The sequence below is a fragment of the Microcebus murinus genome, chromosome 10 (assembly GCF_040939455.1).
Source record: "Microcebus murinus isolate Inina chromosome 10, M.murinus_Inina_mat1.0, whole genome shotgun sequence".
Classification (NCBI taxonomy): Eukaryota; Metazoa; Chordata; class Mammalia; order Primates; family Cheirogaleidae; genus Microcebus; species Microcebus murinus.
The window spans coordinates 40,153,230-40,180,540 of NC_134113.1; the positions used below are offsets into that span (position 1 = coordinate 40,153,230).

A 27,311-nucleotide genomic window follows, 5' to 3' on the forward strand; every position below is an offset into this window, starting at 1 on the left:
ATTTGAATGGATTCCAGATTTTGGCTATTATAAATCTGCTGTGAACATTCTTGTACCTCTCTTTTGATGGACATACACACTCATTTTTGTTGTGTGTATCTAGGATTAGAATTCCTGTATTTTAGAATATGCATACATTTAGCTTTAGGGAACACTGTCAAATTATTTTCCAAAGTGGTTATGCCTCTTTGTACCCTCACCAGTAGTGAACAGAGTTCCAGTTGCTCCACATCCTCAACTATGCTTGGATGGTATTAGTACTTTTAGTGTTAGTCATTCTGATGGGGATGTGGGTTTCTATTTCATTGTGGGAGTGAGAAGGATAGTTGGAAGAGAATTTACTACCCCAAATCACTAACAAGCAAACTTGGTGAAAAATCATGATCTGAAACTACAGGGTGTCCCCAAAATCGCCATACACAGGGAAAATGGGAAATTGTAGCTAAATGTACCTTTATTTACAAAATATTTATTATAAAATTTTGCATACTTTTTCCTTTGTATGGAGACTTTGGGACACCCTGTATTCTTCATTAATGATAGTAGTCAATAATGTGTTACAGACTTCAGGATTTTGTTTATAAATATGACTTTTTAAAATTAAGAGTGATTTTGAAGTAATATTGAATTCCCATACATGGTGGGAAATGAATTAAAGCCTAAGAAATATTTTGACAGAGCCCTTTGGCTTCTAATAAATAATACTTTCATGACTAACTTTTAAAAATAAAGATTATTTTTCATATTTTAAGGAAACCAGTTTTATCAGGTCTAAAGAAAGAGTTCCTAGTGTGACATTTTGCTTTGCTTCATTGGAATTATCCTCGGAAACTCAGTGTATAATATGGTAATAGTTTTACTTTAAGTCTTTTGAACATTTTTGTATGTTCTTTGTGTTTTACGCTGATCACTTACTTGTTTGCCCTCAGTTGAAACTCACAGCATTTGACCAGATTTGGATGTTTTAGGAGGCATCTTGCTGTATCCTCTATAATTTTAAATAAATTGTAAGTTATCAGGGCAGCTTTTAAAATAATCATTTGATTTGTAGTTTTGAGGAATAGAGAATTTTTTAAAAATAGGATTCATTTATTGGGTTTGAGAGATAATATACAATCTAGGCTTATAAATGTTGTTTTCCAACATTTGAAAGTTTTATTAAGACTTTGCATTTTAAAAAAGTGTTTTCTGACTTCTGATTTCATTTTAATTTACTGTTTTATTTTTAAAATATGTGAATACCAGTACAACGAACTAGGCATTTTTTCTAGTAAATGGATGAATCTAGATTCAGCTAAAACCAAGACAGCACTAGAGAAATTGAAGTCTGTTCCTGTGAAAGTAAAAGATGATTTTTTTAATTTATAATATATATTTTAGAAAATATTTGTTCTCTTGCACATTTATTTAGAAGATCTTTGAATGATTTATGTCATTAGTATTGGGAATTACTTATTACAGTGTTTATTGCTCTGAATAAATATTATAGAATTTTTAAATAATTATGTAACTTTTTGGTTTTGCTCTATGCTAAAGTTTCAAATTCTATAAGTTTTCATTTAAAATTCCATGTTGCATTTATGAAACAGTTTTTTTCCTAGTATTGGGATTGGAGTGATCTTTCTTCGTACTGGAGAGGGGAAAAAAAGATTCTTTTTTCATACGGCATAAATAATTCAGTAAAATATCCAGATTAAGAAAATGTAATAAATTTTTTTTAGCTATTATAAACCAAATACAGAGTAAATGATATTATCATTGATACATTAGAAATGCTTGAGGCACTGGTACTAGTTGATTTTTAAGTGTTATTTTTATGAGTAATGGTACCTAATTTTTTAAAATATAGGTTTCTGTTGGGCTCAGAACAAATAGTCATGGGAAAGAGTTAATATTACCTATCCTCAGAAGTAAAAAATCCTCACTAAAATGTGTACTGTTCTTTTATGCTTACCACACAAGTCTCAGTATTCGCATTTCTCTAATTGCATCCTTATAATATTAATCTGTTAACTGCTTTTGGCATAGTGCTATATAAATGTTTTGTATGGTGCTAGGGATATATGCATGTTTGTCCCATTGCACTCCTCTTTAGATTTATACTTTTAGAATTTGTATAGTAATAGACAATGATAGTAGAGAGGGTCAACATTAATTGAATGTGTAATGTGTGCAGAGTATTATGCTAAGTGCTTTATATACATCCTCGCCTAATTCTCACAGTAAGCACATTATTAGGTTTTTTTTTTAAAGTCAATCCAGATTTATTTCCCCAATCTTCTTTCATCGCCTATTCTGTAATTTTCCAGTTTAGCAAGAGGTGTGAAAAGTATGTTGTGTTCTGTCAGAATTCTTCATTAAAAACCATCTCAGTAGAATAAAAGCTCTATGAGGGCTGAATTCATGCACAGTACCCTAGGAACACAGAAAAGATATTTTTTGCTTGATGTTGGTGGATTCAGAGAAAGATTTAATTGTGTCTCTAAGCCTTAATTCTAAAGAAAGATTACGCTAGATATGACTCTTTAGAGGTCTTTAAGCTGTAATAGTTTAAAAGTGTATGTACAGTCTTCCTACACTAATGTATATTTGAAATTGTATGACTTCAAATGTATATTTGAAATTGTATGACTTATATATTTACTTTTTTAATGTTAATGACTATATATGCTCAAAAGTAGTAATACTGAGATTGATAATGTTTTTTCACAGGTTTTGAAAGAGGAAAGGAAGATATTTCTCAAAATAAAGATGAATCTTCACTTTCTATGTCAAAGAGTAAGGTAAGTGTATTGTTGTCCCCAAATATATGATTATGACATTTTTCTAATATTTAAGATGAGAGAACTAACACTGAGATCTTGTCAAGCTTTTATGAGTAGCACAGTCATAGCATTGTTAAAAAAAAAAAAAAGAAAAAAAAAAAGCTTTTATGAGATATTTTTATGTTGATATGGCTAAACCATGGAGTATGTATAAATAAAGTGAAGTTCCACTGGGAACTAAGTGCTGTTGGTTACTTAGAAATATGACCTGTTGGTAACTAACATTCTCTCCAGAGTAATACAGTTTCTAGTATGTTTGCCAGAGCAGTACTTCTTACACTGGAGTCTTGAGGGTTCCATTCAGATATAGTCTCAGGATTCATGGTTTAAAAAAATTTTTTCAAGTGTTTTGGGCTTATTTGGATGACAATCACAATATATACATTTTACCAGGCAGAGGCCTGATCTTTGTAGTAATAACCTGCAATTGAAAGTCATTTTCTTAGAATAAGACATAATTTCCTAAATCAGTATTTCTCAAACTGGGATACTAACATACATTCTTAGGTCTGTTGAGCTTTTTTTCTTTAAGATTACATATTCAAATTTGAGAAACACTATATGATGCAATGGTTTCCCTATGGGTTTGTAGTTCCCGAGATTTTCTGTAATTTGTCAAGGAATTTGGCTTTTGACTGTTCCTTCTGGTCAGGTTTAGAAGCAGAAAGAGCTTTTATGTTTGTAGGCTCCAAGTTCAATGACTATAAGAAAACCTATTTATTCTCAGCAGTTGACCCTTTCTCTTACAACCCTACATTTTCTGTTCCGTTTCTTGGGAGTGGTTGAGAAGATTGCACAATGTTTTTATGAATGATTTTTACAGAAATGTTATTTACACTTTTCAAGTATACATTACATAAAGGTCCATCTATCACATGTATAAAGTACTTAGGATACAAGTTTAATATTTTTTTCTTTTTTTGTTTTTTTTTTGAGACAGAGTCTCACTCTGTTGCCCAGGTTAGAGTGCTATGACATCAGCCTATCTCACAACAACCTCAAACTCTTGGGCTCAAGTGATCCTCCTGCCTCAACTTCCCTAGTAGCTGAGACTACAAGCATGCACCACCATGCCCGGCTAATTTTTTCTATTTTTTTAGTAGAGATGGGATCTTACTCTTGCTCAGGCTTGTCTCGAACTCTTGAGCTCAAAGCATCCGCCTGCCTAGGCCTCCCAGAGTACTAGGATTACAGGCGTGAGCCACTGTGCTCGGCTGAAAGTTTAATATTTATACAACATATACATGAGTCATATGTGTATCTTTAAATTAACTAAAATTAGAAATTCAACTCCTCAGTTACACTAGCCACATTTCAACACTCAATAACCACATATGGTTAGTAGCTACCATATTGTACTGCTCAGATATAAAACATCTGTCATTTAGGAAGTTCTGCTTACCGGGTAGCACTGCTTTAGATTCAAAAGAGCAACTTTGAATCTTAAATCTCCTCCACTAGCCGGGCGTGGTGGCTCACGCCTGTAATCCTAGCTCTCTGGGAGGCTGAGGCGGGCGGATTGCTCAAGCTCAAGGTCAGGAGTTCAAAACCAGCCTGAGCAAGAGCGAGACCCTGTCTCTACTATAAATAGAAAGAAATTAATTGGCCAACTGATATATATTTAAAAAAAATTAGCTGGGCATGGTGGCGCATGCCTGTAGTCCCAGCTACTCGGGAGGCTGAGGCAGAAGGATCGCTCGAGCCCAGGAGTTTGAGGTTGCTGTGAGCTAGGCTGACGCCACGGCACTCACTCTAGTCTGGACAACAAAAGTGAGACTCTGTCTCAAAAAAAAAAAAAAAAAAATCTCCTCCATTACCTATGACTTTTTAGATGCAAATTACAATGATATTAATAGCTACTTTTGAAAAAAAGGAGAAATGAGGTCTTGGCTATGTTGCCCAGGCAGGCTGGATTCAAACTCCTGGGCTCAAGCTGGCTTAATAGTTACTTTTTGTTGAGAGCTTACTTGTGCCATTTTTTAACTCTCATAATACTAGAAGACAGGTATTACTGGCCTCACTTTATAAGTGAGCAGAATCAAAGCTCAGAGAAATTAAGTAACTCTCCAGGGGTCAAAATAACTACCAAGTGGTAAAACTAGAATTCAAAGTGGCTTCAGTTTTCTTTTCTCTGCAAAGGAGATAAGATCTACCTCCCAGACTGTGATGTAAGAAGTACCTGGCAAAGTAGGTGATTAATAATAGGAATTTAAGAATTTATTTCCCTCCTTCGAATACAGAATTAAAGTGAATGAGTAAAATCCTTAAGATGGTAACTATTTGGTATAAGTAAAATTATTCTCATCGTGTTATTTTCCAAGAGCTGAAATTTACTAAATCTCTCATAATTTAGATTTAATCTTGATTTATTCTGTTAAAGAAATCTGTAGTTGTAGACATGTGTGTAATCTCAGTGCTTTGAGAGGCCAAGGCGGGAGAATCATTTGAGCCCAGGAGTTTGAGGCTGCAGTGAGCTATGATAATACCACTTCACTCCAGCCTGGGTGACAGCCAGACGCTGTCTCTATTACAAAAGATAAATAAGTAAAGTCAGGAAGAAAAGGGAAAAAAAGAAGAAAGAGAGAAATCTATAGTTGCTAGTTTGGCCCTAACATATTTTAACTTGTAAACCCACTCTGTTTTTCAGGAAAATCATAAAATTTATACATTTATTATTAAACCTCATTCTCATGGACTTATGAAGATTTTTATTGTTACCTGAGTAACTTTGGGTAATAACATTTTGTCATTTCTTTCAAGATTGGTATCTTTAAACTGAGACCATCAAAGAATTTTAACTTTATACTTTTATGCACTTGATGCTTAAAGCATCAATACTGTCATTTTGGTCATAAGATTTGGGGTTAACTTGTTACTTCTTAAAACACATAATTGAGACCAGTAAGCACAATGGGTTATACCTTCCTCACCCCCAGAACATTTTTTTTAATACACACAGTTCCTTTTCCTCATGCATCTTTTTCTAGGCATTTTCATTGTATGAATGAGTGAATTGGAAACGTCAGTTAATCATATTATCCCAAACAAAGTAGCATTTTTAAATGAATTTTTAATTGTCCATCTCAACAAAAGGAATCACAGGATGAGTAGTGTGTCTAGTGGGATAAAAGGAGTTCTATTACAAAGATAAGGGGTTTCTGAGCCCAGATCTCTTAACTTGATTCTTCAACCATCTTGTCTATTTGCCTGTGGTTTGTTAAGTTGTCTGTTACTTGCTTTAGAAAATGTATTTACCTGGACGCCTAAAAAAAACCTCTGTAAACCAAAATATCTGAATATCTGATGTAGTCACAGTAACTTATTATTATTATTCTTATATCTATAGTATTAATATTTTATAATTTTCGAAGTAAATCACAAAATATTTTCATATATTAATGCCTCATTTATCTAAAGCTACCGTTTGGATCAAGTCCTATAAACTTTCTTGGCACTGGGAGTACTGCTAAGAATTTAAGTACCTTCTCCTTTAACAATAGATAAAAATAAAAATCTTAGGATATTGAAGGAATATGTTTAATTTTGTTGTTCCAAGATAAACAGAAACACTTTTTAGAGTTGTACTCTTCCACTCTGGAGAAAGAATGTGGTCTCTTTAAGCAAGCATTGGTTTAGGAGACCCAGGTTCTAATCCCCTGCTATGTAAATGATTGCTAGTTTGGAAAATCATCCTTCCTGAGCCTCCTTTTCAGGATTTGTAAAATGGAGATAAAACCACTTTTTGTGGCCATTCTTCAAGGTTCTTTATGAAAATCAAATAAAAATGTGAAGTATAAACTGAAAGTCTGGAGACAAGGTTAAGACATTAATAATAATTTAGGTCTACTGCATACATAAGAAGAAGTAGATCCTAGGAATATTGTTATATGTTTAGGACATTGTTAAATGCTATCAACATGGGAGTAAACAATGTGATATTCTAGGAATATTGGTGTATTCCTAGAATACACGCTAAAATTAGATAGAGTCGTTTAAAATCAATTAAATATGAAATTTACAATTTACAATCAAAAGTTTAGTTTATTGTATCTCAAGCAGAGCAAGTAATCAAAGTATGTGCCTAAACTATTGACACACTTTTGTCGTCTTAAAGGTAGTTTGCGTATGCTAGCAGTGAAGAAACCTAGAGAGTGAATGGCGGTGAAATTATGAAAGGTGTTTTCCACAGCTTGTTGAGAATTGAATATTTTTCCTTGCAAGAAGTGATCCAAAGCCTGGAAGAAGTGGTAGTCATTTGGTGCAAAGACTGGTGAATACGGTGGATGACAGAGAGTTTCCAGTCTAGCTGGTAAAGTTTGAGCAGCGTTGTTTGTGCAATATATGGTTGAGCTTTGTCTTGCAAGAGGATTGGTCTGTCTCTGTTGACCAATCTCGGCTGCTTAATTACAAGCATCTTTATCACTTCATCCTACTGGTTGCAGTAGGCATCCACTGTAATTGATTGACCAGGTTTCATGAAGCTATAGTGAATAATACCAGCGCTGGGCCACCAAACAGACGCCGTTAGCTATTTTGGATGAATATTTGGTTTGGGACTCTGTTTTAGCACTTCATCTTTATCCAACCATCATGCTGAATGCTGTGATTGTCAAAAAGAATTCATTTTTCATCACATGTAACAGTACAATGTAGATATGGTTCACCTTCATGTAATGACAGCAAAGAAAGGCAAGCTTTGAGAAGATTTCTCTTCTGATGCTCATTTAATTCATGCGTTACCCATCTATCCAGTTTCTTTACCTTGCCAGTTTGTTTCAAATGGTCCATTATTGTTGGACATAATGTGCGTTCATTAGCCACACCCTCCCAAAACACTTCGTTGACATTTCAAGCTGTCTGCACTGCATTGGTTCCACAATGGAACTCATATTCAAAACTAACATGAGTTTTTGACTTATCCATGGTTTTCCAAAAATTGTTCTAAACATTTTTTTTGAAAGATAACCACAAGCCAAAATGTGCATTTGAAAGAATGAGTGTGTATCTTCACAATAAAAAAAAAGTATCAAGGTGAAAGGTCAGATATCAACTGTCAAACTTAGTACTTAAGGAAATCAGACATATCATACTTAATAACCTAAATACTAGTTTCTAGAGATGTTTCTATTTCTTCTTATTAGAGGAAGAGTAGCAACAGGGCAATGTATGCAACAACTTGCTAGAATTTACATGGTTTGGTTTTTTATTTAGAATACTTCAACTGTTAAAAAATAGTATTGCTTTGCCTACTTTTGTCCTAACTAATACATAATTGTATATGTTCTTAGAAATACCCTGGAAAAATAGAACATAATAATTTATAAATGATGTTATTTAACTTCACATTATAAATTAATTTATTGATTAGTTTTTACTTCTGTGTATTTGTGGGTTTAACATGGATTTATTTTTAAACAAAAATATTACATAGAGAACATTGATATTTGAAAATAGACATTTGTTTAAATCCTAGCAATAAATGGCAAGAATCACAAACATAGCTTTCACATTAATTTTCATGTGATGTGTAGAATAAGTGAAAGTTTTAATTATTTCCCTTCTGTTCATTTCTATATGACTTCAGTCTGAATCTAAACTTTATAATGGCTCAGAGAAGGACAGTTCAACTTCAAGCAAGCTCACAAAAAAAGAATCTCTTAAGGTTAGTTTTCACAGTTATTTCTGGAAGATAATTTATATTGTGCTTTTGCATGTGCTTTTGGAAATAGGCAAATAAGATAAAGAAGCATATATGTGTGTTTCCAAAGAAAGAAAAAAAAATCCAGAGGTACTGACAGGCACAGATAGAAAATGTTGATATTTGTGTGGTACACTGGGGTCACCTGATAAGGCTGCTTGATGACTATCTCAGAACAGGCCACTTTAGTCCTCACCTGGCCAATTCAGGCCTCACCTGGGGCTGAGCACTTGATATCTCTACACAGCTATACCGAAGCCAGGCATATCAGTATGTTGTGGAACACCTGATGGGAAACTCTGGTGCCTCTTGAAATTATTGTAGAGTTTGTTAACTGCTGGGTCATGAGCCCAAAGGCAGATATATTTTGTTCAGCCTGTATAATGTTTTAAATATTTGAGCCAACAATTACATGTCCAGACTTCTGATTTCTCTTAAGAAATATTATGTAGTATTGAGCCTGCCTTCCTAAATGGCCACAGAACCTGGAGCTTAAGAAACACATGCTTTGCAACTGGCGCTGGTCTGTGACTAGTCTGTTTTACCCATTTGTATTCCATGCCTGGTTCTGTGTGCATTTGCAGTCTCGTATTAAATCCCTTAATTCTGATATATTAATAAAGATCAAAAGTCTAAAGTTTTTTGGGTATAGAATTATTAAAATTTTATTATGTATAGTGTGTGAAGTCTACCTCGAAATGCAACTTTCTGGTGGAAGATTTTGTGTTATAGTTCTCTTGTTATTTTATTCATAGTAGGAATCCTGTGTAGCAGTTAAAAGAATACGGTAGACATGGAAACTCTTTAAAATATTGAATGGGGGAACTTTTTCTAAGTGTTAATAAAAACCTCACAAAACCTGTGTATTTCTATAGGTTGTGTACTCAGGGAAGGTCTGAAAGGATAGCGTGTTCCGGAAGGTTAACAGTGGTCAATTCTGAGGATTGGAATCAGATGGAATGTAATAAAGATAGCTTTTAGATTTGTGGTGGTTGTGATTTTTACCGTCAGATGTAAATATTATAATACATGTAAATAACACATGAATAATACAAGTATTCATGCATTATATATTTTAAAACAAGTAAAATTCTTTAAAAAGAACTAGACTAATGATCAGAAAAACTAGATTCTAACCTAGACTGTCTAAAACTTTACCAGCTCTAAAACAAAGTATACTTTTTTAATCCTAAGATGCTAGCATTCTAGAGGTTTAGAATTTTTTACTTTATATTCCACATACCTAAAAAATTGAAAGATTGTTCATTTCTATTGAGTTTTTAATTTTTCTATCATTTCCATAAAATAGGTGCAAAAGAAAAATTACCGAGAAGAAAAGAAAAGAGCCACAAAGGAGTTACTCAGTACTATTACAGATCCTTCTGTTATTGTTATGGCCGATTGGTTGAAGGTCAGTGTATTGATTTTTGAATTCAAATTGCTGAATGTTTGCCTCTGGAATGGTAAAGCCCAAAGACAAAACTTCTAGGCCGACTGTTTTTCCCTGGCAAAGAAACTACTAATTATAGCCCAGAGGTTCTATGCTCCAGTCTTAATGGGAGAAGGAACCTTAATGTCTCTCTTAATAGTAGCATTAAATATGTACAGTATAACAGTTCTTTTAAAAAGGCTTCTTGATTTGTGTGATATGTTGTATAATATAATATGGTCTAAAATTTTTTTGTTCACTATTTAAATTATTGTTAAGTATTACTGTAGACTTGGTATATGGATTATTAAGAAGAGAATAGGCAATGTTAATATAAAAATTATCAGACAAACACACATATTCTTATTCCATGCCCTATTCTTTTGAGCTCTGGTTATTTTTATTTCTTTTTCTCTAATCCCAGTCACTATATATCTTCTTTCTCATTCATGTCTGAAGGATAGCTGGTAGTAATCTTTCATACTGATTGTAACTTTAAGAGTGATCTTGTAGGACTCTGACTTACAGAAAGTTTTAGTACCTGGCATTCACTGAAAGCTTTCCACGTTCCCCAAGAGTTGGTAAGACAGCAGAACTTTAGCCTAATAACCCTTATGAGATCTGTCATATTAGTTCTTTCACTAAAATGGGAGTCTAGTAATAGTATCCCTGACAATTCAAGTAATACCAGGGTGTTCTTCAATCTTGTGCTAAAAACACCTTCTGACTTACTTTTTCTTAATATACTTAGAAGTATATTAACTCCAGATCTCACTTGGATTTTTCAGAGTTAAATCTACCCTCTATAAGTCCCCAATACAGTCCATGGCTGACTTTCTAAACCTAACCTTCCCTTCTAATAATTTTCCCTCTGTATTCTACTGTCACATTTCCATGATCCAAAATGTTATCTTAGGGTAACTCTCTTCCTTTCACTTCTCATGTCTTACTGTTCTTTTAAATATACACATACCTGTTCTTAAAGATTTTTTTCTTTTCTTCATACTGGGCTCCAAACTCCCCCTTTCTAAGTTTTTCTTGTTTAGCATTACTTTGCTATGCTTATTTTGAGGGTTAGGGAGTCTGTATTTATTTCATACTTAATATAAGTACATTAAAAAAAGAACAGATGTTTTACAATAAATAAAAGTGAGGGTAATTCCTGTTTTTTAATCTAAATATTAACATCCTTTCAGTATTTTGAATTCAGTGAGTTGCATAGAAACAATTTTAATAGATTACAAAAATAGAAATTGATAGAAAAAACTAGTTTTAGACTTATCATTGACATAGCATTAAACCCCTGGATGAGGGACATTTTATGAGAATAGAGATTCATGTAACTTGTCTTTTAAAATTTTCCCTGAGACATTTATGTGGCACACTTTATGTAATTACTAAGAACAAAATGTTTAGAGAAGGTAATTTTAAGGGCTAGGAGGAGGTTCTTTTCTTTTCCTACCACTCACCAAATATTTAGGGAATGCCTGGTTTGTGCCAGCAGTGTTTTCAGCACTGTTGAGTACTGTTGATGCAGTGGTGAGGGGGAAATTTTTCATAGGCAGAATACTCATATACTCATAAAAACAAAGTTATAGCTATGATAGATGTTACAATAAGAAGAATCTCATACTAGTGAAGTGTGTTTTCATGGTCCCTGACCTGGTCAGGGAAGGTAGGAAAACAATTCTACTTAGTACATTATTTTGAAACTGTTGGCCTACTCTCACACTAAAATTTAAGTTCTTTAGAAGCAGGAACGATGTCATTTTCATGTCTATTTGCAGTGCTTGCCATATGGTAGCTTTAAAAAAAAAATCTATTAAATCTGAGGTGTACATATCATGGAAATTTTAGGTTAAAATATCTTATTTGCCATTTTTCAGTTTATATCTTAAAGAACAGAAAGAGAAAAACATATCTTTATTTTAAAAATAAACTTGTCTTTCTGTAGATTCGTGGTACTCTAAAGAGCTGGACCAAGTTGTGGTGCGTGTTGAAACCTGGGGTGCTACTCATCTATAAAACCCAAAAAAATGGTCAATGGGTAGGAACGGTCCTTCTGAACGCCTGTGAAATCATTGAGCGTCCATCAAAAAAGGATGGCTTTTGTTTTAAACTTTTCCATCCTTTGGAACAATCTATTTGGGCAGTGAAGGTATGTAAGCACTTGTTACATAGGTAAAAGGTAAAGATGACAAAATTTGAGTAGAATTGAAATAAATCATTCAAGTGATTTCTGTCCTCTGCCAGGCGGAACTTATAAATTTATTTCTGCTTTCAAATGCATTATTCCCCATTCTGTCTCTACCCACAATGAAATGTGTGCCCAAAGGCTTTGTTTACTTTTAAGATCCCACGTTAAAAATTTCTCCAGAAATGTTTCTCAAATTTATATTGCTTTCTTATTATCTTTTTTTAATTCTTGAGATTTCAGTTTGTTCTAAGGTTTTTTTCAGTTTATGTTTGCTATTAATAACTCTGCTTTGTAACATTGTATCATATTACCGTGGGTGTTTTTTCCTCTTTATCAAAATGGTAAGATTCCTTTAGAATGGAAACTGCCCTTTATTTTTGTGTTTTTTTTCTGTAGTGATTTAAATATGTGATGGGAAACCTGTAAGCAGAAGCAGTCCTACTTAGTTTTAAGGGGGGAGGCAGATTTCTTTAAAGTTGGAGCTGCATTAGTTTCATAACTAAAAAGCATTACTGTGGTCACTCCTGTGCTATGAAAGCAGAAATAAGTGGAAATGGAAATGCCTTATTTGGTTAACTACCAAGGAATTCTACAGACATTAAGCATGTAGCACATAGTAAATAAATAAATGAGCCTAGTTTAATAGTTTCTAAGAAGGTCAGTTATACTTGAATAAAGGTTTTAGAACTCCTTTAAGGAAAACGACCTAACTCAGGCTAACGAGAATTAGCTTCACCTTTTTTTGTTTGTTTGTTTTGTAGTGCTTAATTGGGCAGTGTACATACACCTAGGAAAATATCTGGACTTTTAATTTTACTAGTCTGAAGTCATAGCAAGCATAAAAGCAGAGTTACTTCCATTCTGGGATTAGGCACTTCCCACAGGGGAAAGAATTTAACCCGTAGAACTTCTGATATTTATGTATCATGTGATTCTTTCTCATGTGAAGAAAATGACTTTCAAATGTATTATTATATAGTATTTTATTCTACTACTTTTAGGAATTATAAGAATTATAATGAATTTTAAAATCATTAAAATATTTTAATGTCAAAGTTATTTAAATTCCAAATATTAGAGGAAGAGAGGGAAATTTGTACAACTGTGTAAACATCAGAATATTCCCCACAAGCAAAACCTACTTAGGGACATCATTTAAACATTTTGAAAGCTTATGTTCATGATTAAGAAATAACATTCATAAGTTCTTTTGGTCAGGTACTCTTTTTTGAGCATTTTACATGGAATCTTTTATCTGATTCTCATACATATGAGGAGTATACAGTTTCCTCCCATTATACAAAATTACTTTCAATTTGAAGCCTAAAAAAGTTATTACTAAGGTAATTTTTCTAGCATGGAGCCAATATTGAAACCTAAGCAGGACTCTGCGTCCTACTCTATACTGGTTGTAGGAACTGGCCCATAAATTATGAAACTGTTTGAAAATTCCCAGGGCATTACAGTATTTGTTAAAGTCATATTGATTTTTTTCTGCTTTTTCATTTTAAGCTACATCTTTACTTTCTAATGTTTATGCTGCTTGAAATCCATTTTATTCTTTGACCTGATAACCTTAAAGAACCCTTTCAAAACAACTTAAAATGTATGCTATTGTATCAAAACTATACTGTAAATTCAATGCTTAGTTTTCTTTCTACATAAGGATGATGTCGGGCTTGGTGCCACATACCTGTAATCCCAACTATCTAGGAGGCTGAGGCAGTAGGATCGCTTAACCCCAGGAGTTTAGAGACCAGCCTGGGGACCATAGCAAAACCTCTTCTCAAAAAAGATCTGTGTCTACCTAAGGACCTAAGTTTAGCCTTGGTGATACCAATTCTTATTGGGGTTGTATACTTCTAAGACAAATAACGCTAGCCAACAATAACAACAACAACAACAAAATTCCTTTTTCTTTCCTGTTTCTGGAAAAATAAAATTAGCTTTTATAATTGATCTTTAAAAACAAGTATATATCATTGGTTATAAAATGGAGATGGAGATTCACTTTTCTCTAGACCCAGTTAAAATTCATTTTTTTTCTTTGAATTTTTTACGTATTTATAAATTATTTCCAGCTGTTTTCTTTAGGCTTCTAGAAATTTAGTATTTCTTAGCTAGTAGTAACTGTGGGATGGAAATTCTCTGTTAAATTACAATTTGGTGTTTAGTATGGTAAATTTTAGGTGCCTTTAATATGTAAGCAATATGTAGAGGTAATATTTAAGTGATGATAACTATCATTTGTTCAATTTTATGCCAAGGAGGTATATGATTAAAGCTTGTTTACTTTTAAATTATAATCCATGCCTGATTTAGATTATTATAGATAATAGTGAACAATACAGTTGAGAGTTGAGATTTCATAATACTTACTATACAGCATTTATTTTTTTTATTTTGTTATTAAGGGTCCAAAAGGTGAAGCAGTTGGATCCATAACTCAGCCCCTACCCAGCAGTTATTTGATCATACGAGCTACTTCAGAGTCAGATGGTAAATATAGTTTTTGATGGATTGGATCTTGGTCTTCAATTTTAAGGATTTATTTTGTATACCACTTTATATTATCCTTGGGAAATCTGTTTTCAGTATGGCATTTGCAGCAGAAGTATTATAATCATAAATTGCTTAGAACACTGTATTATTATTAATAAGGTAGACAAATAGGGAAATCTGATAGGAAGAAACTATTATATGACTGAGTGATGAGTTAGCAGCTCAGAGTTTTCTTTTCATCTTCCATTGACATATTAACTTACTTGTTAGTGGTCTTTGTGCTAACTCATTTTTATCATTTTAGAGATACATTTAATACTATTATTTATATTTTATTAAATATTAACATTTATGCATTTATGAGACATATACATTGGGGTTTTTTTTCTTTTTTTACATAAGAAGATAATCACGTACAAACTTTTTTATTCCACACTTAGTATTTAGTTCATGAAGCAAAGATAAGAGTAAAACGTAGTTACAATCTTAATAATTGATAATGAATTTCTTCCTCACTTTCATGTTTCATAGTTTAGACATGTGTGGCATAGGGACTCTGTAACTTTCCAAGGTTTACTTTTACCAGATAATTATTTTTTTAATTAAAATGAAGGCATGAGTTTTTGGTATGAAAATGTTTTACTTGGCTGATATTTCCAGCAGATCTTGAAACAAATATATATGAATTTTAAGAGCACTGAACAAATATATATGAAAATTTTTCTGCTAGTGCAGTTCTAAATTTTAATTTAAAAAATAAAGCTATTACTATTTCTCTTAACTAATATGGCAGTTAGTGACAGCATTATATAAGCACCTCCCTGACTTAAAAATTGTCATACATATAGGTAGTATGGATTCCAAGCTTGAGGATAGACCTATCAACAACAAAACATTATTTCAGATAGTTATTTATAGTAGAACCATAACCCCTCCAGTATATTTTGTGTACCTTGCTGGACACCTTGAAATTATGATGCATGTTACTGTTTTAAGATTTGAAAAATAAAGGACATTTGTTTTAGATGGGCTGTACTTTCTAATGCATGCTGTATACTATTAGTGGTTTCTAGATGCTTAGTATGTAAAAAGCATTTGTAAAACTGAAAGATTACATTAAGAAATACTAGCGAGATTTTATGTTCAGATTAACTTTTCTACTGCATGTTTCTCAAAGAAAAAAATGGAATGTTTAAAGGTAACAAGGCTAAATTAAGGTGCATACTAGTTTCATGGTTTTTAAAATTATACTACTTATGAATCTGTGTTCTTCTAGGAAGGTGCTGGATGGATGCTTTGGAGTTGGCTTTGAAATGTTCTAGTCTTCTTAAACGTACAATGATCAGGGAAGGGAAGGAACATGACCTGAGCATTTCATCAGATAGCACACATGTGACTTTGTATGGCTTATTACGTGCTAACAATCTCCATAGTGGTGACAACTTCCAGTAAGTAGATCCTGCCACTAATCTGGTAATGATACTGTGTTTTTTCACTAAGTTGGCAGGCCTAGAATTTTGGTAGTGTATCTAGTATTAAAACTAGCCTATCTTCTCCCCATTATATGGCCTTAGGCCCTATTTAAAATTTGTTTAGCTGTTGTCATCAAGTGTAGAAATTTATTTCCTTGACTCCAGTGTCATTTACTTTATCTTTCCTGCATAGAACCATGCTGATTATCTACCTTGTCATTGTACATGGAATACCTTCCATTAAGAATGATAATCATTAAGAATGACTTCTATTCCTCCTTGTTCTTTCCCTCTGTCATAATCTGTATGTTCTTCAAGACTGGTCTCAGATATATGTGCTCCCGTCTCGTAACAATGAGATACAGTCTGTCTTTTGATTGTTACAGAATAACAATTTTTTTTTTTTTGTAATGCCACTGTACTTACTGGCATTTGTGGAATTCTTTTATATAATATTTGGAATTGGAACTATATACTATTTGTGGTTTTATTCCCTGAAGCATTCATTGTAATTAAATTAAAAAAAAAAAGTTATCCAGGGAAACCAGGCAGTAATACAAAGACTTTGTTGAGGTTTAGGTCTCTTGTTGCTTTGTAGGAAAAACATTAGACTTTCCCATTTCCTCCCTTTCCCTATCCCTTAGTTTACTTATTCCCATTTGACATTGAGGTTGATTTCCTCAAAGTTAGACTGCTACTCTCCTCTGTGTAGCCTGAGTCAAACAATTTTTTCTCTTATTCTTTTACCTAACTCTATTTAAAAAACAAAACAAAACAAAACAAAAGTCTCTTTAAAACCTCCATTTACTTGATCTTTTACAAAAATTTTATCTTTGCAAACCTACAATCTAGGCCTTTATCTTAATCCCAATATCTGCTGCCTGGATGGAGTAGGATAGAGTGGGTCGCAACTGATCACAGGAATGGGTATTTGTTGGGACCTCTTCCCAAGACTTTCCCACCCCTTTATACAAATTATTCACTCTAATCACTTTAAGTGAGAATAGGGTAGGTATAGCAGAACTTACATATTATAGGCTTTTAGGTTCATTTTCTTAAGCTGAAATTTTCATTTTTAATTCTCCCTGGACTTTTCCTCAAGATTAGATCTTTCAGACAAATTTAATACAGTTACTTACCTTTTACGTCTTATTCATGGACTGATTTGGAGTGACTTTGGACACCTTTATGAATAGAAAGTCATAATTCATTTGAGTTCACCTAAGAACCTGATGATGTTGACTTGAATTTTTTCTTTAGACCAGAAGTGACAGTGAGGATGAATCAAGTGATGATGTTTGCAAAACTAAGAAAAAAATCTACCAAGTGGTAGTCTAAAATTCTGCTTTTAGAATATTTTAGCCCTAAGTGGTAGAGAAGCAAAGAGGTTAGAGTGTCATCTTTTAAAATTTCTCCAGGTTTTTATTTAACTTCTCTGTGCCTCTGTTTACTAATTTGTAAAATGAAATAATAATATTACCTATCTCCTAAGGTTATTTGGAAGATTAAGTGAAAACTATATAAAATACTTAGAACAGTGGCCAGCATATAGTAAATTCTCAATAAATATTAATATATCATTATTATTTATAAGTTAAGTATTCTTAACCTACTTTATTCTTCCTCCTAATAATAATTTCCCTAAAGGTTAAATGATAGTGAAATTGAACGACAACATTTTAAGGACCAAGATATGTATTCTGATAAATCTGATAAAGAAAATGATCAAGAACATGATGAGTCTGACAATGAGGTGATGGGGAAAAGTGAAGAAAGTGACACGGATACATCAGAAAGGCAAGATGACTCATATATTGAACCTGAGCCTGTTGAGCCTTTAAAAGAGACTACCTACACTGAACAGAGCCATGAAGAACTTGGAGAGGTAAAAGTTTATTTTCAGATTCTGATTTTCTAATTCTTGGGAATTTTAGTATGAAATTGAAGATATTATTTGCTTGACCTATTGCTTATTTTTCTGAAAAAGAATATATGATACGTATTTTATTTTAAAAGTTGCATATATATGAAATGTATCAAGATTTATTAACAGCTAAACACATACACTCACAAATACCAATATATTCTATTAAATTTAAGGTTTACATTTTCTTAAGGTTTGCTTTTGAAATAGGATATTGCTTAATGTCATTCATTGCCAGGTACAAAGTTAATTGCAAGGAAACATGAGTTTATAACTTTGTTATTGTCAGTGCATGAAAATAAATACAGTATAGAAGAATAAGCTGTGATTTTTTTTTTTTATAGCGGACCTTTTGTATATATTGTCCACTTTGTCTCTTTCAACTACCCTGTTTACCTAAGTTTTAGAGCTATAGACTTTAATTATTATTTAAAGGGTTGTTTCCCTGTGTTAAGAATGCTGGGAGTAGTTGTGAAGAGAATTCATATTTTCAACATTAGCCTTCTTGTTTACATATCTATGTGTGTGAAATAATTATAATATTTCAGTAATTTTTGTTGATTACTAAAGGCAGGTGAGGCTTCTCAAACAGAAACTGTGTCTGAAGAAAACAAAAGCCTTATCTGGACACTGCTGAAACAAGTTCGTCCTGGCATGGACCTGTCCAGGGTGGTTCTGCCTACATTTATACTGGAACCCCGTTCTTTCCTGGATAAACTTTCAGATTACTACTATCATGCAGATTTCCTATCTGAGTAAGTGGATATATATATATATATATTCTTATTTCTTAAAATAGAAAAATACTTTGTGATTTTAGAGATTCTTAGAATGCTATTTTCAATTATTATTCTTTCCCAAAATCAAGCTGTAATGAAACATCACTCTCTCTTTTCTACCACGTCTATAGTCAGCCTTAAAAAGAAGTATATTTAATATTTTGCTATAATGTTTCCATTTATGAAGTTGAATTGAGAGACCATAAGTTTGAGGAAGACAGGATTCCTACCCCTCAGCCAACAACACTGCTGTTATTAGCCTCTTGACCTGTTCACTAAACTAACACAGGGAGAGGTGGTTTGGCATCATTTGTTCTGCCCCTACCCAAGCCTTCATTCAGGTTCCATCCTGGGGTTTATGCTTTATTCATACTCATCTCTCTGCATGCTTGTGAGGCATGTGCAGCTTACTAAACTGGAATGCTTTGCCAGTTGTTGGCTTTTACAATAAATTCTTACTCTTTTTGCTTTTCTTCTGAAGCTGCCAGCTGATCCAGGGTGTAATTCTGAAGAAGCAGGCATAAAGGAGTCAGAGGAGAAACTGTCTATCTCTCATCCAGCAATTTCTTGGAGAACCAGTAAACTTTGCAAAGAATAGCACCTTAGCCTATGCTTCCAGTTCTCACCTGCTGCCCCCAGTCTAGCAGCAGTGGCGTTTCAGGGCACTGTACTTTATATAATACTAATTTCTGGCCCTGTGACCTGATTTTTAGACTCTGAATCAAGATCAGTGAACATTGAAAAAAAATCATAAGCCTAGTCAAAATATAATTAATAAACTGGGAAATTTTGGTATGTTTTGTCATAAAGTATTAATCTCCCTAAAATGCAAAGAGTTCTTAGAAATTGAATGAAAATGATTAACAACCTTTAGAAAAATGGGTAGAAGAAATGACCAGGCAGTTCAAAAATGAAGAAATAGAAACAGACCTTAAACATGTGAAACCTCATACAAAATGAGAAAAATGTAGATTCAAACTATAGCCAGGTGCAGTGGCTCATGCCTGTAATCCCAGCACTTTGGGAGGCCAAGGCATGAGAATTGCTTGAGGTCAGGAGTTCAAGACCAGCCTGGGTAACATACTAAGACTCTATGTCTACAAAAAATTAAAAAATTAGCTGGGTGTGGTGGCATATTCCCGTAGTCCCAGCTACTCAGGAGTTGAGGTAGGGAGGATTGCTTGAGCCTAGAAATTTGAGGTTACAGTGAACTATGATAGCACCACTGCACTTCAGCTGTATGACAGAGTGAGACCCTGTCTCTAAAAAAAAATTTTTTTTTAACTATTGTAAGTTACCATTGTTTATCCATCACATTGACAAAAATTCAAAAGGCTTGTATACCTCAGTTCTGTCTAATATCTTCTGTAGTTCTTTTATCTGTCTAGAAATTCATTTCTGTTGGAATAAAAGATGGGTTCCTATGAATCACAGTAAGATCTTTTTGAGAGATGCCCATTTTACCAAATAGAAAGGTTGTCATTTTCTGGCAACACTAACTGTTGCCAAAAGTCTGTGGAGCAATAGGCAATCTTATACACTGCCATAGGTGATACTGACTAGCACCATATCCTGAAAGGAATCTGTCAGTATTTACCAAAATTATGAATGCATTCATCATTTGATCCAGTAATCCCACTCCTGGGGATAACTCCTACAGATATAACTCCACATATACAGAGTGACATACATATGAGATTGTCATAGCAGGGTTTGTAATAGTAAAACGTTAGATACAACTCAAGCATCCAGCCATTATTGACTGGTCAGATAATGTACAGTACATTAGCACATATTAGGACAAACTCTATAAATAGATATGATGGGATCTCCAGGATTATGTTTATGAAAAAAGCAAGGTAGAGAAGAATGTGTAGTTTGTTACCTTTTTTGTTTTCTTTTTTGTTTTTTTTGAAAATCAGGACTGTGTATTTATATTTGCTTATTTATGCTTAAAGATAACTTTTTTAAAAAAGCTTTAAAAAAGTTACCTGTAGGAGGTAAGTAGAAACACTGTGGAGAAATGGAACAGTAGTAAGACATGTACACTTCTTTAAAAATGCTTTGACCGTTGAACTATGTATATGTAAATTTTAAAATAATATTACATAGTAAGAGAATTTAAACCAAGATAGGAAGAGAGCAATCAGAGTGTTTTACTGCAGAAAAGTACAAACTTTCAACTTAGCACAGCCAGTGGTGGGGAACCTGTGGGCCTTCTGATTTCAAGATTCTTCTTTTTTAAGCACCAAAGGAGGCAAGAAAAGCATCTTTCTCTGCCGTACCTTATTTAATAAAAGGATTTTTTCTTTTGGATTCAGTCAAAAGGCTGCACTTAAGGACCTACAAGGCCACTTGTCACCTTAAGGCCACAGGTTCCCCACCTCTGTAATGCATCATCTTCAGAAATCACCACATTGAACATGCTTGGAAACACAAATGCCTTTTTATAAATAAGGGCAAAATTAATAGCTTCATCATAAACAAAAACACCCACAACTTCTCAATAGAATCCACTTCTAAAATACACGGTGTTTTCAACAACAGCGAAATTGCAGGGAGGACAGGTGAGTCATGGCTCCTACTAATTACATCTTTAAAATAAAAATTACTCTTTGATTATCTGTTATACTGGTAGAGTTTGTTAACTCTGGAAAGTCAGTTGGTAGCACATAGGGTGGGTTGAAGGATAAAAACAGGTTAAAACCTTTTGGACTGATTTAAATTATTTGACCTCTTCTTCACATTTGTAATTTGAAACTTCTGTATTTTGTAGTAAGGACACTACAAACCCATAAAATGCTATAATGAAGGAGGTAATTTGCACAGAAGAGGTTTAGCATTGTCTTTCCCTCCATGTACTACAGTACCCAGCAGTTAGCATTGATCTTCTCTAACATCAACAACTGAGAAAGGATTCAAGTAAGAGAACATTGGTCCTTCACTGATATACATGGCTGAAAACCTCTAACAAAATTGTTAATGGGACTGCTTGGCCACTGCCCATCATTTTGCATGCTAGGCATCACATAGCACACGAATCTCAAAATCTGTTAGTTTTTTTCAATACCAATTTCTCTACAGAGCAACGTCTCAGTTTCTGTAGCACCCCACTTCAGAAATCTTGGTTTGGAGAATTTCCAAAAACTATTTCAGCAAAGACCTGGGCAATGTATCAAAGAATAGGAAAAATGGGGAGAAAAGTGACAAGATTGAGAAAAATGATTCTTGGAAATTGGTTTACATTCTTGTTTTGCCATCTATTTTAAATATGAATTATGTTTTTTAATCATATCTCATATTCAGTTATTGGTTGATAAACAAGAAAGGGATTTGTGATATATTCTGTAAAATTTTTGTTTACCATTTTGTTTTGTAGCGCTGCTCTTGAAGAAAATCCTTATTTCCGTTTGAAGAAAGTAGTGAAATGGTATTTGTCAGGATTCTATAAGAAGCCAAAGGTAATGTTGATATTTTACTGTCTTTAGCCTTTTGAGTTCCTTATATTTTATGTAATCTTTAAATTATTCATTAACAGTTACATTACTTGGCCTCTTTGAGTTAGCAAAATTGTAAAATATTTGATTATTTAGACCTGACTTATGATTAAAGTCATTTAATTTTATTTTATATAGATTTCATTTATAAGGAGGGTTTCCAGAGGACACAGTTAAACCTGTTTTGACTTGTTTAAATCTTCCATATTTGTAATTTGAAACTTGTATGTTTTTTTATTAGGGACTGAAGAAACCTTATAATCCTATCCTTGGTGAGACTTTCCGTTGTTTATGGATTCATCCCAGGACAAACAGCAAAACATTTTATATTGCTGAACAGGTATTAGAAATGCATATTACAGAAACAAAACTAATCTGGAAATTATTGAGATATTTTTATAGAATATATTAACTCCATAAACTCACTGTTGTTTAACCTTTCTTATTAGTGCACATTTGTTAAGTACTTTAGTAGTATTACTACTAAAATTTTTATTTTTCCTTTCTTATCTCCCCCCACTCTTTTTTCTTTTTTGCCAAACCCTTATTTCCAAAACGCCTTTTTGATCATGTTCAAAATTCTTCAGTGGTCCTCCAGTTTCAAAATTTATACCCATTTATCTGGCATTCAGGGTCCTCCAAATTTTTTTTCCCTGCTTTGCCACCCGGGTAGAGTGCAGTGGCATCATCATAGCTCACTGCAACCTCCTTGGCTCAAGTGATACTCCTGCCTCAGCCTCCCAAGTACCAGGGACTATAGGTGCATACCACCACACTCAGCTAATTTTTCTACTTTTAGTAGAGATGGGGACTCACTCTTGTTTATGCTGATCTCCTGAGCTCAAGTGATCCTCCTGCCTCTGCCTGCCAGAGTGCTAGGATTACAGGCATGAGCCACTACACCTGTCCCCAAATTTATTTCAAATTAAATGCTTTTCTGGCCCTTCACTGTAGTCAGACCTATGTATTCATGACTGGGTAACTTGATCTTGCACTTTCTTACCTCATTGTTTTTAAATGTAATTCTCCAACCCCAGTATTTCTTCTCAGCTATTCTTCATCTAAACAAACCTTGACCTGTCATCCTTCAGGATCCAGATGACTGCAGCTCCCAGTGATTTTTCCCTTCTCAAACTTCTGAATTACTTTTTGTAATTATCCATTAAGCTGTTATTTTAATACTTGTATGGTTTACCATTTTACAGAATATTTATTTCCCCAATTGAATTGTTAGCTCCTTAAAGGGATATCCCTTCTCCATTGGTACCTTTTTGTTGTACACATAGTAGACAGGAAATATTTTAAACTTTCATTAATTTAAACCTATGTACATTTATATTAATGATCCTCAGTCTTTTCCCTTGTCTGAGGGATATGACATTTTCTTTCAATAACAATGGCTCTTTATTATGATGATTGTTGAGTATAAGGAGAATGAGGAGACCATGTGTTCTTTGAAAAACCTTTCTCTTCCCCTAGAGAATTGATACACCTTTCAGGTCAAAACTACTTATCTATATTAATTTTTAAAAAGTTAAAGATTATACCACCTTGCATTTTACTGCACCATAAGTCTTCACAAAATTGAAAAGCTTGAGATAGATTTAACTGTTTCGGGCTTTGTCTCATTTTAGAAAACATGATTTAAGTATATTGAAAACATTAGATTATTAAATAACATATTTGTCAAAGCTTTTGCTTGTTTCCTGCAGCCAGTTCAGTAATCCATATGAAGAATAATCACTAAATAGTTATCCATTGCTGTGTGACAAGTTATTGCTCAAACTGAATGGGTCAAAACAATATTTATTATCTCATCTGATAAGGTTCAGGGATATGGTTGCTGCTTAGCTGGGTGATTCTTGCTCTGGGTTTCTTGTGAGATTACAGTCAAGATGTCAGCCATTTTTGCCATCACCTGCATGCTTGACTGGGCTGGAAGATTCATTTCCAAGTTCATCACGTGACTGTTGACAGAAAAACTCAGTTCCTACAAGGGCCTCTCTGTAGGGTTTTTTAAGATATGGAAGCTGGCTTTTCAGAGCTAATGAGAGAGAAAAAGAGAGGGAGAGAGAGAAAAGGGGATACCCCTACCTCCCAAGTTGGAAGTTGCATTGTTACCTAATTTCAGAGGTGACATACTATCATTTCTGCACAAACCAACTTTGGCACAATGTAAGAGGGCCCTACTTAATGGTGTGACTACCAGGTGAGTTTCCTTAGGTGTCAGGAGGCTGGTTAACTACAACCATCAATATTTAATTTTACTGCTTACCAAATGTTTCCTCTTATGCTTAAGCCTTGAACTTTTGATAATAGCACAATAATATGCTTATCTTATTATTTTTTATGTTTTTTTCTTGTGTTTAATAGGTGTCCCATCATCCACCAATATCTGCCTTTTATGTTAGTAACCGAAAAGATGGATTTTGCCTTAGTGGTAGCATCCTGGCTAAGTCCAAGTTTTATGGTGAGTTCCCCTGTCCCAACCTGTACCCTTTCCTGGGAAGTAGTATTTTCTGGTGAGCTTTTATTTAAATAAGTGTGATGTGCTGTTTTCAGCAAGGAATTTATATATCATTTTAAGTATCATCTTTTCTTGAATAATGGCCTTTTCCTGCCCATTCATAAATAGAGGTGTGGTTGATTTCTTATAAATATTCATATATATGTAAATTCATCACATATATGCAAATTTATCACAGCTGTCACTTATGAAAAGATATAATGAATATCCACTATAGCCCTTTAGTGTATGTATTTCTTTTGCCTTTAGCCCTGGCAATTTTTTTTGTTTTGTCTCAGTGTACCTGAGGAATCAGTCTTTCTATTTTAGTTTTTAAATAGAGAAAAAAATCCAAGTATAGTTAAAATACTTGGCCCAGAGTTAATCAGTAATGGTACTGAACCTTGGACCAAATAACATACCTATAAAAATTTTTGCAAGTACAATGGAAAAATAGAGAAATATAGTTGTAGTAGGAAACCTAAATATAAAAACTTTAACAATTCAAACAAATCATGACCAAAGCTATACCAGTAGAAAATATATAACCTTAAATGCTTTTATTTGGTTTTTAAAATTTTTTAATGGAGAAAAATCAAAGAATTAAATTTTAGCCAAAGAATTTTAAACATGCAAGAAAAACATTCTTATGGTAAAAATAGGAAAAGTAACATATGTAAACAGAAATCTAAGGTCTACTTACCAGAGAGGGTGGTGAACCATAGATAAGTCTGTGACAGGGAAATCAAAGAGTGGATTTTGACCAGGAACATGGTGTATGCCTTTATTTTCCTTTAAGATGTCTTTTATTCCCCTTGATGTTTGGTTTGTTTTGGCTTTCAGGTTTTATTTCCCTTGATGTTTGTTTTGGTTTGGTTTTGGGATTTTTCACCTTGTTTTGTTTGTTTGCTTCAGAAGATGATTGCTTGTTTTTTTTCTAAAGATTACATATATTTCATATTTGGGTTATTTCTTCCCCACTTCACCTCAATCCCTCTACCACCCTATTCTGACTATAACATAAATTGCTTTTATGAGTATGTATTGTACCCTTGTAGAAATTTTTGAATACCAGGTACATAGCTCACTTTCTGGATTACTTCAGCAGTTGGCCTTCTTTTTTCTATGTTATAGTACAATTTGCACACACCAGAAATATCTGTCCCTTTTATAATTTGAAAGAATTTACTAACTAGAATGAACTTAGGATTGTTAGAATTAATAAATATCTGGTCGAATATAAAAGACATTTTTTTCTTATTTTTCCTTTCAGTGTCTTTATAATACATAATACTATACAAAATAAAAATGTTAACTTTGGGAGTTTTACAACATATGCAGATATAACACATACAACTATAGCACAAAGGACTGGAGGAGAATGGGCCTAGAGGTTACAACATTTTCTATTTTATATAAAGTGGTATAATATTAACTGTAAGTGGACTGAGAAATTTTAAAGATAAGTTTTTATAATTCCTAAGGTAGTAGTTCTCAACTTGGGGCAATTTTGCCCCCCAGGAGACATTTGGCAATGTCTAAAGACATTTTTGGTTTTCACAATTTGGAGATCCAGTAGGTAGAGGCCAGAGATACTGCTACACATCCTACAGTGCATGGGACACCCCCCCAAAAGAATTATCTAGCCTAAAATGTTAGTAGTGCCACTGTTGAGAAGCCCTAGCCTAAAAGAAACACATGCATGTGCACACACACAAAATAATACCAAAAAGGATAGGTAAAAAGCCGATAAGAATATTAAAATGAAATACTTATAAATATTTAAATAATTTGATCAAGAACAAAAATCAGAGGGGACAGATAACAAACATAGTAAAATAGTAGCCCAAAACCCAACTATATCATGATTATGTCAGTGTTAAGGGCTCAAATAATATAAGACAGAGTGTTAAATTGGATAAAACAGCAGGGACCAACACATTTTAAATATGCATACACAAATAGATTGAAAGTGAATGGAAAGTAAAAGTTAAAAGCTAAACTCTGTAAACACTAAGTATAAGTAGAATTTAGTGACTTTTGATACATTTCAAGACAAAAAGTGTTAACAGAGATAAAGAAGAACGTTTACTTATAAAAGGTTTAGTACCTCAGGAAAACATGATAATCATAAATGCCTATGTGTCTAATCACAGAACTTCAAAATTTAAGCAAAAATAGAATTAAAGGGAGGAAAATAGTCAATTTCAAAACCATAGTTGGAGATTAACACCTTCTCCCAGCAAATTATAGGCATCTGGATGAAATATTAGGTCATTAAATATGAAATGTCTGATTTCAAATTAAAAGTATATTTATTATATCTCAATATGAGAAGCAGTACAATTACTCAAAGTATGCACCTGAACTGCCGACACAGTTTTGCCATCTTAATGGTAGCTTGTTTATGCCAGCAGCAAAGAAGCCTGGAGAGTGAGTGGTGATGAAATTGCAAAAGGCATTTTCCACAGATTGTTAGTGG

General features: G+C 33.4%; 1 protein-coding gene and 1 long non-coding RNA gene across 12 annotated transcripts in view; one reads left to right on the forward strand and one right to left on the reverse strand.

Annotated features, from left to right (window-relative positions):
• The window catches only part of OSBPL8 (oxysterol binding protein like 8), a 150,119-nt gene that overhangs the window by 101,292 nt on the left and 21,516 nt on the right, over positions 1-27,311 (forward strand). For all 11 annotated transcript variants that reach the window (XM_012750357.3, XM_012750366.3, XM_012750355.3 and 8 more), the window contains 11 exons: positions 2,713-2,783; positions 8,410-8,487; positions 9,833-9,934; positions 11,907-12,110; positions 14,564-14,648; positions 15,928-16,099; positions 17,771-18,008; positions 18,618-18,802; positions 22,206-22,287; positions 22,565-22,663; positions 24,697-24,793. In XM_012750357.3, the coding sequence (XP_012605811.1) occupies positions 2,713-2,783; positions 8,410-8,487; positions 9,833-9,934; positions 11,907-12,110; positions 14,564-14,648; positions 15,928-16,099; positions 17,771-18,008; positions 18,618-18,802; positions 22,206-22,287; positions 22,565-22,663; positions 24,697-24,793 (1,413 nt within the window). The remainder of the gene's footprint in view (positions 1-2,712; positions 2,784-8,409; positions 8,488-9,832; positions 9,935-11,906; positions 12,111-14,563; positions 14,649-15,927; positions 16,100-17,770; positions 18,009-18,617; positions 18,803-22,205; positions 22,288-22,564; positions 22,664-24,696; positions 24,794-27,311) is intronic.
• Positions 1-27,311, reverse strand: part of LOC142873355 (uncharacterized) — a 70,242-nt gene that overhangs the window by 20,349 nt on the left and 22,582 nt on the right. The window lies entirely within an intron of this gene.